Raw genomic sequence first — 14,467 nt, 5'->3', positions numbered from 1 at the left:
CCTTTGACAACTGTCATGAAAGATGATGCGAGAGAGACATTAAAACAGTATGGTATCTCAGGGCATGTCCTGGAACTGGAACAGGGGGTCCAGATCACGTCAAGCATGGAGTTGCCTACAGGTCTCCCATTCCCCAGACAAGAGACCTTAGTGCTGAATTATTTAACTCAGTGCAAAGCATAAAACATATATATTCTAGGCATACACATACACACACAAATAGAAGACTAAAAGACTAGACTAAAAGACAAACTCTAATGCTCAGGGTTGAAGACTTTGGGTTGGAACAATGTATCTGGCTCTTTTGTATCATAAACTATTGGTTATTTTAGAGAGCTCTTTCTCTCTCCTGTCCCTATTCTGGATTACATAAAACTTTTAAATAGAAATCTAGCCAGAAGGAACAAATTACTGTAAAATATTTTGTTCTCATTAAATGGTAATTTCCAAGGGGGTAAAGAAGAGTTGCTGAAAATGTTCTGAAACTTTTTATAACTGAAATTCTTGCTACAAGAAAATAGGACTATTTCTTAAACTATTTCTCACCTTTACAAAAAGAATAATTAAAATCTGTGAAAGAACCTGTGCTGCATTTTTAAATAAATAATTAAGAAAAAAACAAACATAAGATAAAATTTGATCTGTTTTTTTTCCTGATGCCAATGTTCAAAGATGCAGTCTCTACTTGAAATGTGAGCTTCTAAATAAGACATAAAACTGAAATCCTGACTGCAACTGGACAGGATTTTTCCTCCCCCAACTATGGGGGAAGAAAAATCCCCAACTCCCCATTACTATGATTTCAAATAGATTCTTACCCCAAACTGGGACAAGACTGGAGCTTCACAAAAGGTACCCAGTATAAAATGGGCATTGGGAACTACAGCTGGAATTTGAAGGACTGGACAGGGGGTGGCCTGATAGATATAGCAACCACCACCCTATTTGGTATTCTAGGGTATGTCTTTCTCCAAGTCTCTTGAAGAAATTTAATTAAGTATAAATAGCATTTATCAGACAGTTACTTATCATAACTACAACTGTAGAATTATTGAAGCACTGACCTGGGATGTGAACCCACATTAGAGCTCATTGTCTGACAACAGTCATCTGAATCACTTATAACTCTCATGAACTTGGATGTCACCAAAGGTACTTCAGTCTATCATAGGCACCATAGTAGGACTAAGTACAGTCCTTAAGAGATTTTCAGAGATAAGTAATCCTATACCTTTCAAAAATTTATCTTTCAGTGTTGATAACAGGAGAGAGAATAAAGAGTCCCGATAACTTCACTGGGGCCAGGACTTCAAGATTCTTTTGTCATTATTCCTTTGTCATTGCCACTGACTTAATCCATACATCTGTGCCTCAGCCTCCTACTGGTGCAGGTAGCATTACAATACCTACCACTTTCGTAAATGCTTTTAACTGATAAACAGAAACTTCAAATTCCTAATTTATAAGTACAACATTGCTATTTAACTTGAGGTTATTTCTAAACCTTGCACATTAGTTTTACAATCAAGGATGACAAAGACTATCATTTCCCTGTAAACAGAAAGCTCCTGACTGCTTTGAAAGCAAAGCTTTCCACTTATGCCCTGGAAAGGAACAGCAAGCAGCGATAATGGAAAAGTTACAATAAATTCTGATTCATCTCAATAATGCAAGGTAACATCTGGTGTCATTGAATATTCACTAAGTCCATTTGAGCCAGATTTTTCATGTCTAGATGTAACGGCTTTGGGAATAACTAGATATTAATTTGCCTCAAACTGAGCAGCAGCAAAGGTAGTAGTGGAGCGCTGCTCATACTAATGAGAAGGTGCTGCCACCTGTCGCTTGCACTTCTCAGCAAAGGGAAAACAAAAGATAGTCAGACTCAAATGTAGTTGCATTCATTTCTGTTTTAAAATTTTCAGGATGAAGACTTTTTTCCCTATTAAAATATTGGTTTCCTCAGATGGAAGCTGCAAAGGCTTTCAGAAACAGATTGAAATTCTTTCTTTGCAGCTATGTCTCCTGCTAAAGCAATGCCTTGCATGTTTCTCAAGGAATATTCACAATCCAGTAATATCTTACTGTCCCAGGTACCAGCAAGACAGTAGTCAAATGGCATATTTTCTTCACTCTTGCAGAGGAAGAACTGGTATTAACAACCCCTACAGCTGGCATTTTAAAAGGACCCACAGAAGCTGAACAGAAAGTTCCCCCAGAAATACAAGCAGAGATGGGTTGTGGGTTGGTTCAGCTCACTACAAAAAAAACCCAAAAAAACACCACCACAACACAAAACACCTCCCCGTGCCCTAAATATCTACATATATCTATCCTAGCCAGCCATTGCACCTTGCAACTAGTAATGCATTTTCCTTACCATACTTACAGTTACAACTATTATCAAGCGCATGTTTGGGGAACTGATCTTCAGAGATTAAAGGTCAGTTTTTCAACTGTATTTAAGTACTCAGTGGCACAGACTGAGATTTACAATATTCTTAAGTAATGGAAAGAGTAATGCGGTTGTAATGCCTCCATTACCACTCTTGGCCTCCAGGCCCTGAACCACAGAGCCTGTCTTCAACTGAAGGTCCTTAAATCCTTTAAAGATCTGACCCTTTTTGCTTATCCAAGAACACAGAGAAATTCATTAGCAAAGAAAAATACTGATCCTGGATCTGCCAGATCCCAGGCTAGTAGTATGACCAATGCAATGTCCTTCCTTACAGATACTTTGTGAAGTAAGTGGGGAAACTCACTTTCTTTAGGCACAGAGGAGACCCTATTTTACTGTACTTGGATATCATGGGGACGATAGCAGGAAGGAGCAGAAATTAAGACATAATGGCCCCCAGACACTGCCTTAACCTACTAGACCCTCAGATATGTGTAAATAGTGAGAGGAGGCCAGCCAAGTTAGTCTTTATTTTTCTAAGCTGTACCAAATCTTTATGCATAAAGCAGATAGGACCTTGGACATTAGGATCTGCCTCCATCACTACGCAGGCCAAGCCACACAAAGTTTTTTAAAAGTAGATTTCACAAGCGTAAGGTACATTATCTGGCTCTGCAGGCATCGCGAGGTGGGAAACCCACAACTGCAAGGAATTTAATCTCTTGGCGATGACCACAGGGCTGCCAGGCGCTGGCCACCTACCGTCCCGTCCCCGCCGCAGGCCAGGATCCGCAGGTTTGGCACCTTTCTGTACAGCTCCAGCCTGGCCAGGGGAGGGAAAGGGAAAAAAGGGGAAAAAAAGTGAGAACAATGATGCAGGCACTTTTTATGCAGTTTGCCAAGTGACAGATTAACCACCATTTATTGCATTTTAAAATATTAATCACTAAGGGTGTGGGTGGAGGCAGAAAAATAATTAAAAAAAACTATCTCAGTGTTACCGAAAGCCTCAGCAGTGAGGAGGCATCAGCCCTGGCAGCCGCAGGCAGCATTGGCCCCAACCCAACCTGAGCCCCGTGGCTCACTTCACATCTTCGCACACACACAAAACCACGAGGATGTGAAATGGGGCCTTCCTCCATGGTTAGGCAGCACCTCCTGAGAAGTATTTGATCAGTTTCGCATGTTCCCATGCTAAATCTGAAAGGCCAGATTCTCATGTTCCCTCTGGAGATGACAAAAATCTTCCATTTTTCTCTTACCCTAAAGTAAACAAATATGAACATGGAGATTTTTAAACAAAATGTGATGTTCCTCATCAGGATTTGCTGAGCCACCATTTCTGAGGCATGTAGAACATGACAGCTCCTTCAGCTGGTAACTATTTCTTTAACACCAAAGGAGGCAGTAACATCTAACAGACCTCTTTCTCTGGATGTCTAAGATACTAACAGGAGAGCCAAAAAAAGCAGCCATTAAAGACTTGTTCCTTCAGTTGCATGAGAGAGAGGCATAAATCTCCTAATGGAGGGGGTACATTCACACGTAGAGAGCTGAGTGACCAGAGGACCTAATCCTCCTTTAACTCCATTACACAGCTCTGAAAACTGTACGTATACTTTAAGGCTTCCATACATCATGAGGGGAGCAGCAGTGGAGGTGTTTCAGCAGGAAAAAAGGCTTGGGTGCTCTAGAAGTGTGAATACCAAATACTTGGACCATTCTTATACAGGTAAATATTTGATTTTACATGATTACTATATTTTTGTGTTGCCTAACTTGTGAAAGTAGAGCTAAACAGATGGTTGACTAAAGCAAGTACCTCTATCTCAAATACCACAGAAGGATGGTCTCTTAACCCTTAGCGGTGAGAATCATCCCTTTAAGGACAGGTCCTCCATCCCCTGGAAGAGGCTCACAACTATTGCCCACAGAAGCTTAGTTACTCAGCAAGCAGAGGTACTTGCATGCTGCTGTCATGCATGGAAATCTGGAGGCAGCCTCACCCCATTGCACTGCTCAGCCACTAGAGAATGGTCAGGCACTGTGGGATCTGCAGCAGCTCCGTCTTGGAGGCATCTGGAACTGGCTGTCTGACATGGGGGTAGCTCCTGATCTCTTCTCACAGCATCCACCACTGCAGCCCACCCCTCCACCACTACCAAAACTGAGACACATAAACTGAATACCCAGTCTACCAATCTATGCAGCTAGATCTTTGACTGCTTTCCTGATAAGAAAAGAATTATGGTCTGCAGCACTGAAGGCTCAAGAACTTACGCATCTCTTGGCCCTTCCTGAGAGAGATCAAAGACCTGGCGTGGATTCAAATACCACATAAACATTTGGAGAACCTTGGTGCCCTGGGAAAAGAGAAAAATCGAAGGAAGGGAAATTATTAATAGCTTCATGATTATGAGAAATAATAGTAAATATTGAACACTATATTTGGACTGCTTTTCTTTCTTCTGTGCTTTACAAAGCAAACACAAACCAAGAAAAAGACAAACTACAAAGTGGCATAGCAGATGACTGCTCTATAGAATAGTGACCCACGAATCTGGGCAGGGTGCGTATGTATACACGTAGACTAAATTTAACAACACATATCATTAATGGTTCGTAAGAACAGGCATTCAGGGTCAGACCAAAGGTTCAGCTCCCACAGCAACCTGTTCTCCTACCTCTCACCACCTGCAACAAGAAATGTCTGTTATCTCACACCACCCTCAGCAATCCATAACAGCAAGAAGTTAAACAAGCTTGTGGGCAAAGTCACCATCACACTGAATAGTGCCCTGCACAACATCCAAGCAACGACACTGCTTTGACCTCCACCATCACCACCATGAACACTCATAACTGTAGCCCTCTAACATCTAATGAAGCAGGAGCCAAGGACTCTGCTATAGCTGCCCCAATGCTCCCTCACTCAGTGCAGCGTGGCCAGCCCATCACCTAAGGATATAATTTCTGCCTTCTTAAACTCTGGGGTTCATATTCCAGACAACTGATTGCCTTCCTCCATGTTCTGCCAGACACAAAGTGGCAGGATCTCTTACTAGCAGAAGAGGCCTAAGAACTCTATGGGGCCAGCTTGTACTTCGAAGTAATTCAAGAATACATTTCAGACATAGCCTGGGGGGTGCAAGTCGGGATTTTTTGACAGCTCCCCCTTCTGAGGCATGGCTCTTCTGTCTGACACCTTCCCCTAAGTGGAGAACCAAGAATAGTAGTCAAAGTGCCTAGGAAAAGGTATAAGAACAGAGAAAATAAATATGATGATTGTTGTAGGTATTCTCCCAGCCTCAGCTATTTGCAGTTCGTAGAACTCTTGAGCCAGAGGGAGGTCCAGGACTTTAGTAACCTTCAGGGTTTCCTCTTCCAAATCTCTCCCTCAGCCCATGTAAGTTTTTAGCATCCACAACATCCTATGGCAAGGAGTTTTGCAGCTGAACTACACACTGTAAGAAGGACCAACTTTTTTCTTTGATTTGAATCAGGGCCTTCGCAGTTTCATTTGATATACTCCCTACTTCTTCTAACAGAGGAGAAAGTGAGCAGCAGCTATGCTATTCTCCAAGCACTATAGGCCTCTTACATCTTACATCAATCTTTTCAACTAGAAGGCCTTGTTTATCAAAAGACACTCAGATTATTTGATATTCAAAAAGTGGCAGAACTAATCTGCAAAACTTCCACTTGGATAGGTTTTAATTCCAAGAATCCCAAGAAGTCTGCTGCATGTTAGTCACTGAAACTTGGTTCTCTAAGGTACGGTACAAGGCCAGTAATGATTTTTTTAAAATGCCATAGGAATGCGTCATTTCACATTCACTAATTTCACTAGGCTTTCCTAGTAAAATTAAATCACGTTTTGGATAAAAGCCTCAGACTTCATTTGCAATCTAAATTTTCTGTGGAACGATGAAGTCTTCTGAGAACCTCCAAACTACCATTTAAGTTTCCTTTCAAGAATCTGAAGACAGGAATACAACTGCTCAAATACTAAAGTATCCATTCCACCCATCCAATTCCATTGAAGTGGAAAGGGCATTCAACAGCAAGGACCTCTTCTAAGGACCGCAATTCAGTTGCATAGAGTTCTTCCTATCTGACTCACCAAAAACTACTCTCATTTGCAGAAACAACGTTGTTAAACTAAAACTTTGTGACCTGGATCCAGATTATGTTCTTACCTGATTTCCTCCACTTTTTGGATTGACAAAAACCAGCAGAGGCTTCATGAGTGGAGAGGAGATAGGCTTTATCACAAATGGCCGACCTTTGTTATCCTGAGAAACAGAAGCAAGAAACAGCTTTAGTACAAGCTATGTATATTTCCCTGGCATAACATGTGCAGGAGACCCAACATAGCTCTGACAAAACTACCTCAGGTACTGGAAACAGTACAGCCATGTTAATGGAGTGTTCAGCTGGGACTAATTTGTCCAGCTGAGACAATTGAGTAAGAAGATGCGGGGGAAGGGGGGGGGGGGGGGGGGAGATATCACTTCAGGCCAGCACAAAACTATTTTAAAATTTTACTCAATGTTATTTCCCGAAAAAACAATTATTCACACAGCACTAATAATGTGTCAGATAAAGTGCTATTTCTAATACAAACAATTTTCCAATGGCAAATAGAATGAGATAAACTACTTTTTTCATGAATTCCACCTAACAGACAAGTTGTATCAGCACTTAGTTGCAGATGATCTGCTCTTGAATTCTTGGCCTTGCCAGCCCTCCCACCTTTGAACAAACGTCACAGGTCAAACATGACAAGTCAATGAGGAAGCTATTTACCTCCCTACTCCCTACCCCTGCAGGACACCAGAAAGCCCACTAGTGAGGGCACTCTCCTGGGCCGTGGAACACACAGATTCAAGTTTGTGGTCTGCAGTTCTCCTACCACCCAAGTGAGGACCTGAACCAGAGAGCTCTGGCTATGCAGAGGCAAGCTTCCCTCCACCTCTCCCCATGAGGCTGTTGTTCATCTATATAACTAAACCACTGAGCAGGGTCTAGAAACAAGGTCTTCTATAAACTACATGGTAAATCAAACCATCAGATCATTCATCTGTTTTCTCTCTCTCTGCGGCCCAATGTCAATTTTCACACAAACGGACTATTTCCAATATGAGATCTCCTGAGGGAGCCACCCTCAAACTGGACCAGACCCTTGCATCAGTGCACTCACCATAGATTTCGCAACCCCAGTTTCACACCCTTGCTCTACCTAGTGGAAACCAAGGGTCTGAGCTGAGTCTCTTACATCCCATGGGAACGCTGTTTCATTAGGCTGCTGGTCCTTCTGGAGTCTGGTATGTTGTTTCTTGAAAAAAATCAACTCAGCAAATAAAACTTCTCATACAAGTTTTATCAAAACTGATCTCTTCTCACAACAAATTCAATAGCGTGGAATTTTCCAGTGGAAAAAAATATTAAACACTGCAGTAAAAACCCTAAACTTTAAAGTCTGTGTTTAGACATTTAAACAAAAGGAGCCTGGTTTCCAAAGCACTTGAATACTTACATCATTGCCTCTTTTGCTGGCTTTTCTTTTAAAAGACGTTCTCTTCTTTCGCCGTGTTGAAGTCTTTAATGAGTTCTACATCAAAATAAAAAAGAATACATGAAAAGCAAAACAAAATTTAGAAGACAGGCCCAGACAGAGCCCCTTTACGAAGCTCTTCCATGCATGTCCACTTGGAGAATGATAAGAGTATCTGGCACATGCTCGATATTTAAATTACATGCGCTGCATGCTTTACACTTCCACACCACCGTTTATGGAGAAAGCCACACACGGAGACCAGACTGGTGCTTTGGAACTGGAAACTTTCCCACGCTGTGAGGGGGGAAAAAGATCAGATGCTCCCATAGACTCACATAACACCACATGTTGTACCTGCCAACCCTCCCAATAGGGGTAGGAGACGCCCGTTTCCCCTTCGGGGCTCCAGTCTCCTGCCCAATCAGGCTCGTCTCCTGGTATGGAGACCACCTGCATAAAGATGTAATAAAAAACATGATAAATGAGATATTTTTCATGTTTTTTTTTTTAGGAAAGAAAACAACAAGTTTTAGCTCTGGCAACCATTATGACTCAACATAACGCAGGCCACCATGGCGTATGATGCTGGCACTGTGGAGTCAGTTCCAGCCTATCAAGAAACTTGTGTAATGATCTGCTAGGGAACAAACTGAATTGTTAACATTTAAGGAGTTCGGTGAGGAGGGGGTCTTTGTGGGGTTTTTGTTTGTTTTGTTTTTAAATAACAATATCACTTAACTACATGGAAAAAAAAACATAAAACTGCTTGTATTTTTGCAGAACCTATTAAAATAGAACTTGCATCAGAGCTATTCTCCAGGCTGGCGATAGCCTGCTCAGTGATACTGAACCAAAAGGTGTTCTGGTGTGATAAGAACAGTCAAAAAAAGGGGAATTTTGTTTTATTTTTAAATTATTTTAATTCAGTAACTGAAGTCATACCTGCAGGAAACCCTAACCCTTTCCATATGACTGAAATTTTGTATTATAGGAAATACTGTAAATATTTTCTCAGTATTTCAACTTCTAGTCTAGCCATCACCAGGAAATAAAAGTAACACAGGGAATTAGAATAAAGTTTGATTTTTATTTTTTTTTCTGGCTTCAAGAGGGGAAGCAAGATCCACTGAGCTCATCCAAAAGTTCATTTCTGTCCTGACCTTATTCAAAAGCGTACCACTAATGAAAAAAGTCAATGACCAGAGATCATCAAATCTGTAAGCAATAACATCTGTCCTTAATCCTGCTTGCTAACCAACATTAACAAGAATAGCTACTTGATTCTGTTTAATACCTAACAACCACTTCCAGAATTTCAAGACTTCAGTATGACACACCAGATACAGAAGTTAATGTTTCCACATCTCTGAGAAGTTAAGAAAAACTATCAGCTGTCTAACTCAAATACCTAAAGACACTGTCCTTTTTCACCCAGACCAAGAGAAGCCTGCTGTAGAGCACAAGGTCCCAAGCTTTTTGTCACCTCTCAACATTCCTTGCAGACCAGGATGTAGTCATGCCTTGTTGCTTCCTGAAAATACTGAAGACAAGACGGCTCTGCAGAGAAATTACAGGACATTTGCCCTTTTAGACCATATTTTGAGACACCACCTAAAGAAGCGTTCATACTCTTCCCTTCTCTGATACAAAGTGATCTTGAAAGCATAATAAACCACAAAGACTGCAGTGACTATGGAAATGCATCAGCAATGTCATCTGCATGGTCTTTCGTTGCCCTACCTCAGCAGTCAGATTGACTGTAGACAAAAGTCTTTATGTCAATGTAAAGGTACAGGACATTACTCTCAAAGCTGCCTCCCATGGCGACCTTAGCCTAGTTTCTCAGCCGTTCTCTGCTGAAGGATTCTCCCTGGAGTGGGGCAAGACACATGACAGACTGAGAAGATCTAGTCTATCCACAGTCTTGCCAGTGCTCTACTGAAAGGTCACGGGCATATCAAGCCTTCTCCCTGTGCTTCAGTCTCTCCAGGTGTAAAATTAAAAATACTTATCCTATCGGCAAAGTGCAGTGAATTCTGCTGGCAAACTGTAGTCTGTAACTCAAGTTAGATATTATACTAGGCAAGTACTTAACTGTACCTCTGGAAGAAGGACTGTACTTGTTTTTCTACCTCCACAATGGATGGACCTAAGCCCAGTGAAATTCTTCTGGAAAGGGCAAAGACAGTAAAATCATGATTAATTAAAAAAAAAATTAAAAGAAGGTTTAAATGTAGTTGTCATTAAATCCCATTATAACATATCTCTTTTCTTGCCTATGAGTTGGGTGGGAAGAGGCATACAACTATATTAGGAAACAGTTTTATTCTAAGCCTCCATTCATTATTATAACATTTTTCATTTCCACACTCAAAACGGCAACAAAATATGCTATGTCACAACTATGTTATTTAACTTTTAACATGCCTACACCTATAGTGTTAAGAGAACCTAAAGCTTTGCTACGATGATTGCAACAGCATGTCCATAGCAGATGAAAGGCAAAAAAGCTGCTTAAACACATGTAGGTTCTCTTTGCAAACATGCAGAAGAATAACAGCCAAGAGTAATCATCAGTCTTTGCACATTAAACTGAAGAAATGGATGCGTACTACCTTGTCCACATAACAAGGTGATGAGTATTTTATAAACGTATAGTGTTATTCAGTGAAGTACCTGATAGCAAAGCATACCTTTAAATGGGCACCATATGTAAATCCTAACTTGCCTCTAGAGAGGAAACCTCTCCTTTGTGGATGTCAGTTTGGCCATCTTAAAGAGAGATTTTTGGTATTATTGCATGGTCCCTATAGTTCTAAGCAAGCTTAGCTAAATGAACAGAAGAACTGGAATCCTTTTTGTATGGTGTTAGTCTGTGGCCCTCGCATCACCCATCTCAAGCAAATCCAATGGACCCTTTCAGCCTTTTCATTTACAACATTCCAAGCCATTTTCAAAGGCTTTTAGCATGCTAGGCTTCAAATTACTTAAATAATGAACAGCCTCTGGGAAAGCAAATCTTGACCATCTTCTGGTTGTTCACAAACCACAATCAGACAAGCCAGCTGCACTCAGCAATTGAGGAAATAAAGAAATAAACCCAGAAGTATAAATATTCACTAGCACTTTTTCATGGTCCTCAAAGGAGGAGGAGAAGAAAACACCATGTTTACTCACCTTGAACAGAAAAAAAATAATGGAATTTTACAGTTACTGCCTTTGCCTTCCCAAACAGAAGACAGATTGAATCAGCCAGATCCTCCTTATTATCTACTTTCTCCCACAGCATAAGCATAGCAAGTCCATTCCTAGAGCTAAGACCACCTGGGCTACCAAACCTCACCTATAACAAAATACCACCAGTCAACAGGGGTGACCTGCTTTCACAAACTAGGAGATGGAATTGATTTGAACCCCAGGATATCAGAGCTGGTATCAAAGTGCTGCTAACACAGTACAGAAGCACTGGAAATCAGTGAAGAAGTTGCAAAAGTGGCTCACATTATGAACAACATGGAATAGATACTGAGAGTTTTCCATTCATGTAAATGGGTCATTACATACAGGGCTACCACCGATCCCAAAGCTATTTGAACCATTCTGAATATTCTTCATCTTGCAACCAATTACTTGCAAGAAGCAAAAGCTCCCCATTTAGAATGTAGGTCATCAGCAGAGATTTGTCTTTAACCAATTATACCATAATGTTTCTTTACCACAACGTTGCTGGTAATCAGAGGGGGAGTGTTCTATTTATTCAAGCGTAATATTTGAAAGGTGGTGACCCATGTTGTACAAACTAAGCATGGAAAACCATTTTTGTAGCAATAAAAAAAATAAAAATTAAAAATCAGGGCAAGGTTTTGCTACAAAAAGCCATCTTATTTGCTTAAAAGAAACAACCAGCAAACATGATGAAGGCACCACTAAAATCAATTTCATATGAGTAGGGAATTCAGTTCAGGAGTTGCCTGTGACCAATGTGAGTAGTTAATTAGAGCTGAGGAAATAATTTATAACAAAAAGGCTTCTAGCCAAATTTATTCTGATTGTGGAATATGTGAAAAACAGATTGCTATCTACACATTTATTTACTATCTAAATTAACAAAAAATTTCTGAATTTTTTGTTTGTATTCTGTGGATTGAACGCAGTCAATACTCAATAGTGTTTATCAAACATGCATATAGGGTGAAGAGGGTCATAATACACAGAAGTAGAGCTGGCCAGAAACAGCAGGAGGGGAGAAAGATATCTCCTAAAAAAAAAAAAAAGAAAAAGACTTCTGCCAAAAATCTGAAAACACATCTGAAAGATGCACCATTATTTTCTAGAGCAATAAGGATGCATTCCCCAGAACTAACACTGCAATGGGTGCTGTTAAGAAGTTTCATGAAAGTATGCCCACTGTCTGTGCTAAATATCATTTTGATCTATCTAATGCTTCAATTACTCAAGATGAAGTTATTGCATACTAATGACCTCAAATTTCAAGGACTTGAGACATGATGGAAAGGGAATATTGGATTGAAGTACTTCCTCTCCATTCATGACTCAGGCACACAAAGCTAACATTTTAAGGTGTAAGATTTTAAACCTTTATCTAAAAGCATTTTTCCTATGAATTATAATTAAGCGGATCAGATTTATTTTATTTGAACTTTTCTGAAAACTTAATGGACAACAAAGAAAATTCTCTAAAAATATTATAAGGAAGGTACCTTGCTTTTACCAAATGCCAAATCAAAAGAAAATTACAAGTGTCAATTTTTTTTTTTAACTAAAAATTAAATAAGAATTAAAAAGATTGAAGAAAGACTTCTTTTAGTAAAGTCAGACATGGATACATCTATACTTATTAATGTGTTTTTCTTTTATTAAAATTAGTATTTTTAATTTTAAAATTCTTTTCCTGATTTTGGTTAAGAGAATGGTGACTGCAGTGTATTGCCAGCTCACAAAAAGGGGTTTTGGTAAGCCATAAAATGATATAACATATTCAATAATCTTCCTTTTTTTGTAAGAAAATATGCTCAAAAGCATATGAAAGGGTTTTTTGTTAGGTTGTTTGGTTTTTTTTTTAAATGGTGATTTAAAACAATTTGAAAGATAAATAAATTGGAAATGTGCTGAGTGAAAAAAGATTTCATTTCCTTATCAGACCTAGGAAGAGGGTAGCAGCTCTGGCCACCAGAAGCTGGTTCTCAGATCAGTTATCTCCCTTCTCCCATGTTTCTGAGGTTAGCTGTAGTTAAATAGTTAAGACACCCAAGGACCCTGGCAGTACCCAGTTTCCAGGTCTGGACTGCAACAGCTAGGTTGGTTCCCAGCCCAAAGATCTCTACCTCATGGATCCACCTCCAGACCACAAACCCTTAAAGTTACCAATTCTGTGGCTAATGCCCAAAGCAGAGCTTCCAGGCAGTCTGCTGTGAAGCCCAGGGACCAAAAAGACTTCAGACTAATGGGCCATATGGTCTCTTTAAGGGCACAGAAAAGGAGCCAGCCTCATTTTTGTGCCAAATACCACACACGGGGGCTGAAAATTAGCCAAGAAGATTAAGGCCCTGCCACGGACTCTTCAACAAGAGAGGAAAAAAGATCCCTCTAGAGGAGGCTAGAGTAAAACTAACAGCGAAAGAAGAGTATGGGGGGAAAAAAAACAAATGCCAAAGAAAGCTTTTTTTCTCAGAGGAGAGGTGGCTAGGGATCTTGGCTGTTCTGCACCTAATGGAGAAACAGTGGTCTCTTCAGTCAATTTTTTGATTACTCTATACTTTCACCCCCCGCCCCGTCTTTAATATCCAGCTTGTTAGAAGTGCTACTCACACACAAATCTGACAGTCATCTCCCTTGACTGTAACTAAAGACTGACCAGTGTCCCAACTCAGACCTTTTTCCAGTTCCATGGGACTATTTGTGTCTTAGTGCCTTGCCTACAGCCTGAACTTCTCTGCTTCTTGCTGCCAACCAGGACACAGAGCCAGAAAGCCCTGGGTCACTTCCCAAGGACAAGCACACTAATGTAAGAACTGTACATCACACTGCTTGATAAAACCAGCATACCTGTCAATGGAAGAAAATTACAAAAAACATGAGTGGGAAGTTTCAATGTCCCAGACACTTCATTTCAGGGAAAAAAACCAACACCCCCCACCCAAAAAAAACCAAACCAAAACAAACAAAAAAACCAAACAAACAAAAAAAACCCAAAAAAACCACCACCCCAAAAAACCCCCAACTTGTTTCAGTGCTTCTGAAATAAAAGTTTTATGAGCATTTCTGGCTCCCTGATATGTTCAGTGTGTGTTTGTCTGTTTCTTTCAGTTCAACCTGGAGTGAAAACAGACTTTCAAAGAACAAGATACTTCTTGCATGATGGGAATCCCCTTTTAATTTTTGGCCAGCTCTCTTTTGGATACCTTTTCTCCCTATTGTGTTCATCAGAAGCCAGTATCCTGTCTAAAACATATCACATCCATTACAAAAGCTTCAAGTGAATGTTTGTG

General features: G+C 40.2%; 1 protein-coding gene across 4 annotated transcripts in view; it reads right to left on the bottom strand.

Annotated features, from left to right (window-relative positions):
- Positions 1–14,467, bottom strand: part of DGKI (diacylglycerol kinase iota) — a 241,745-nt gene that overhangs the window by 109,160 nt on the left and 118,118 nt on the right. For all 4 annotated transcript variants that reach the window (XM_072872233.1, XM_072872242.1, XM_072872248.1 and 1 more), the window contains 4 exons: positions 7,938–8,012; positions 6,598–6,693; positions 4,679–4,761; positions 3,161–3,221 (listed from right to left, as the gene is read on the bottom strand). In XM_072872233.1, the coding sequence (XP_072728334.1) occupies positions 3,161–3,221; positions 4,679–4,761; positions 6,598–6,693; positions 7,938–8,012 (315 nt within the window). The remainder of the gene's footprint in view (positions 1–3,160; positions 3,222–4,678; positions 4,762–6,597; positions 6,694–7,937; positions 8,013–14,467) is intronic.

Source organism: Ciconia boyciana, chromosome 1, assembly GCF_034638445.1.
Source record: "Ciconia boyciana chromosome 1, ASM3463844v1, whole genome shotgun sequence".
Lineage (NCBI taxonomy): Eukaryota > Metazoa > Chordata > Aves > Ciconiiformes > Ciconiidae > Ciconia > Ciconia boyciana.
The sequence above is the reverse complement of the archived record's forward strand: the minus strand, read 5'-3'. Positions and strand labels throughout refer to the sequence as shown.